Source organism: Limulus polyphemus, unplaced genomic scaffold (assembly GCF_000517525.1).
Source record: "Limulus polyphemus unplaced genomic scaffold, Limulus_polyphemus-2.1.2 Scaffold1326, whole genome shotgun sequence".
NCBI lineage: Eukaryota > Metazoa > Arthropoda > Merostomata > Xiphosura > Limulidae > Limulus > Limulus polyphemus.
The window spans coordinates 211,371-214,713 of NW_013666936.1; the positions used below are offsets into that span (position 1 = coordinate 211,371).

Consider the following 3,343-nt stretch of genomic DNA (forward strand, 5'->3'; position numbering starts at 1 on the left):
AATCCACTATATTTAATATATATATATATATAATTCAACTACAACTGATTTAAGTATACTTAATTGTTCAAGAGGAACGGTATTTAACCATTTCACACTATAATCCTAGTGTAAAGATAAGTTTCGTTTCTGTACCTTTAACATGTGCTCTAACGGTCAACATCAAATTAATCCACTATATTTAATATATATATATATATAATTCAACTACAACTGATTTAAGTATACTTAATTGTTCAAGAGGAACGGCATTTAACCATTTCACACTCTAATCCTAGTGTAAAGATAAGTTTCGTTTCTGTACCTTTAACAGGTGCTCTAATGGTCAACATCAAATTCTCGATCTCTTCAACTGACGCTCTAATATCTAAGATGATAAAATCACGGACGACGAATCCTTGGTACCTAATTGCGGCGTCCAGTTTTTCGGCCAGTCGGCGCCAGGTCTCGTCATTAGCCACTAGCAGCACAGAATACTTCCAACGCAGTTCTGCAACAAAGGTCGCCAGAGCCCGAGCAGTAGCAGCAGCTGAGGGCACAGTACGGGCGAAGGTTGGATATAGTATTTTGTCAGACAACGAAGAAGCTGTACAACTCCACGAAACATACAATTTCCCATGGACACTGGCCAGTGTAGCTGCAGCCTCACATACATGGTCAGCTACAGCTCCTACCACAGCTTGAATATTCTTCTCATTCAAGGCCTTGACGAAAGGATAAAGATACCCACTGCGACACTGTGGGAGTGGTTGGCGGTTTTCCAACTTAACATTAGTCACTCTGGAAGACCATTTCAGTTCAGGTTGATTCATGGCACGAGACATCACTTGGTCCATAATGGAGAAGTTTTCAAAACATTCTCTATCATGCTGGAGAATCACCGCCTTATACTGACCAGCAATGGACAGTTTTGGTGGACAGAAATAGAAAACGAAAAGTAAAAGGATCACGAGAATATCTGTGCTGGGAACCTTCATGCGTTACTTTTGGTACTTTTTATAAAAGACTGTTGACTCAAAAGGCATATCTCGGTACACCATCGTAACTAACACAAATCAGCAGTAGGAGACTTTGGAGAAAACTTATTGTACTTATACACCTTACGAAACGAGCAAAGTTATAAAATGTTTATCAGTTTATAAAACATCGTTATGCTTTTGTAGCAAACAAAGAAGTGCAAAAACATTTAGTTTGTAGAGAAAACATGTTAACAGTAGGTACTCAGGTGATGACAGCAATACTTCAAGAAGAGTAAATCCTATTCGACGGAGAACAGGTGATCTAAAGAGAATAAGTAGAGGGAACTTGCAACTACCGCCCTCTAGTGACCAATGATGAAACTTTACTGAACTGGCTGTAGTTCAGTGAATAAGAGTACTAAGTGAAAGCCATTTTTCATAATGAAAGGCTGTATTTTCCAGTTTCTTTTTTGTAAATTTATACACACAAACACATATATCTACATATATATATATATAGAGAGAGAGAGAGTATATATTTAAAGAAAACACATCAGTTGTGTATTTATGTTAAATATAAGTTCTTGTTTCTTTTTTGAATTATGTAGTAACAACACAACAAGTGAGTTTTATGGGGGTCGGTGTCCGGATCTGACTCCCCATGCCACTCGTCAGGGAAGGGGGCACTGTTAATGTCTTCAACGAATTAACATGGGGGGCAACGTTCGGATTCTCACACTCAACGCCATCCTCCGTTACCCCCCCCCCCTCCACGTGTTCTCGGCGTTTTTTATTAGTCTCTAACTTCGAAGGCATAGAGGGGTTAGCATTCAAATCTGAACACACCATGCTTGGCCTGCGCCAACTTGTTTTATTTTCACATGTATAAAATAAAACAGCCCAGTGGGGTGGACCAAACAAAGACTTGCCAAGGACTCAAACACTTCTGTGGGCGGTACTGACTTCATATCACACACACACAGGGGGTGCTTTCTGTCTGTGCTTCTCCTTTCACGCCTTCAATGTTTAACCGATCTCAACCAAACTTGGCATATTTCCTTAGGTCCCCCGGCAAAAGGATCTGCTCCTTTTATGTCAGCCTCTCTGCGAGCTCTTTATGTTCCTCGTAATAATCTATTGATATCTATCAAATTTGTAAGGCTGGGAATGACATACGTAAGTTGGCATTAGGATATCAACCCCATTGTCACTCGCCGGGAATGGGTTGGGGGGTATATCTTCTTCGTACGTTGGGCGGATACGTCAGCTAGTATAAATCATTCACGGTTTTGTAACCCAAATACAAGTTTTTGTCGTAATCATTGCCAAATTTTTCAATATTTTAATTTATGACGGTTTTGTAATATGTCATATATACATATAATTTTACACACAGAAAGAACATTTTTATGTCACTAGTATTACTTGTATATACTTTACTTTATATTTTTAATGCATTAAGAAATATTTTAATCTTTTGTTTATTTGTTATTAAAGACAGAGCTACACAATGGGCTATATTCCTGTGCCCATCACGAGTACCGAAATCTGGTGTTTAGCGTTATAGGCCTTCAGACTTAACGCTAAGCCACTGGGAAGCTAAATATGATAATTATAAATTACGTCTCACAATACCATTTTCCATATTGCAAAAAAAAAATGCTGGAAAAAGCAAAAAAAAAAGATGTGTTATTATTTTTTGTTTCCTGGTATCAATTAATAATATTTGAATAAAGAGGGAGTCTTCATGTCAATTATTAAATGTCACCTTTTTTTTTTTCAAATCTAAGTAAAACGGAATTGTTACAAATTTTAGGATGAATTGGTTTTGCATAATATGAAAAATAACTTCATTCGGAGTTATATTCCTTTTCACGTTTTTCTAACTGCGTGAAATTAAATACAGCCACTGCACTTTCGTAGCCTATGGTGAAAACTTTACTGAACTGGTACTAGTTTAGAGGGCAAGAGCAATATTTCATTTTGAAAAGCCATTTCTTTATAACCAAAACTAGTTAATCAGACAAGGTCTTATGAAAACAATGCCAAAGACAAAGTAATTTAAAATACTGGAATTTGTTTTCTAAGTGAAACTAGAGTCAAGAACGCTAGTAAATATTTTTGAAGACAACGGGTTTCACTGGGCACTAATCATGTATTTATGTAAGGTCAGTTTTAATGAAATTATAAATAATAAAAACTAGCTTAAGCAGATCTTCTCAATGAAGTATCGGAACTTAAGTGAACTTTACCGAATATAGTTTCGGAGACTTTCACCACTTTCCTATAACTACTCATTTCTGAAACGCATAATAGTTATCTCAACTCTCAACTAGTCATAATTTGAGAAAAGTACACCAGTTTCTTGCAACTATTGATGATTT

At 36.7% G+C, this 3,343-nt stretch overlaps 1 protein-coding gene across 2 annotated transcripts in view; it reads right to left on the minus strand.

Moving 5' to 3' along the window:
* LOC106463109 (retinal guanylyl cyclase 2-like) overlaps positions 1–1,246 on the minus strand; it is a 74,318-nt gene extending 73,072 nt beyond the window's left edge. For both annotated transcript variants that reach the window (XM_022390529.1, XM_022390528.1), the window contains exon 1: positions 305–1,246. In XM_022390529.1, coding sequence (XP_022246237.1) covers positions 305–977 — 673 coding nt within the window. In that variant the 5' untranslated portion in view covers positions 978–1,246. The remainder of the gene's footprint in view (positions 1–304) is intronic.
* Positions 1,247–3,343: the final 2,097 nt, after the last annotated feature.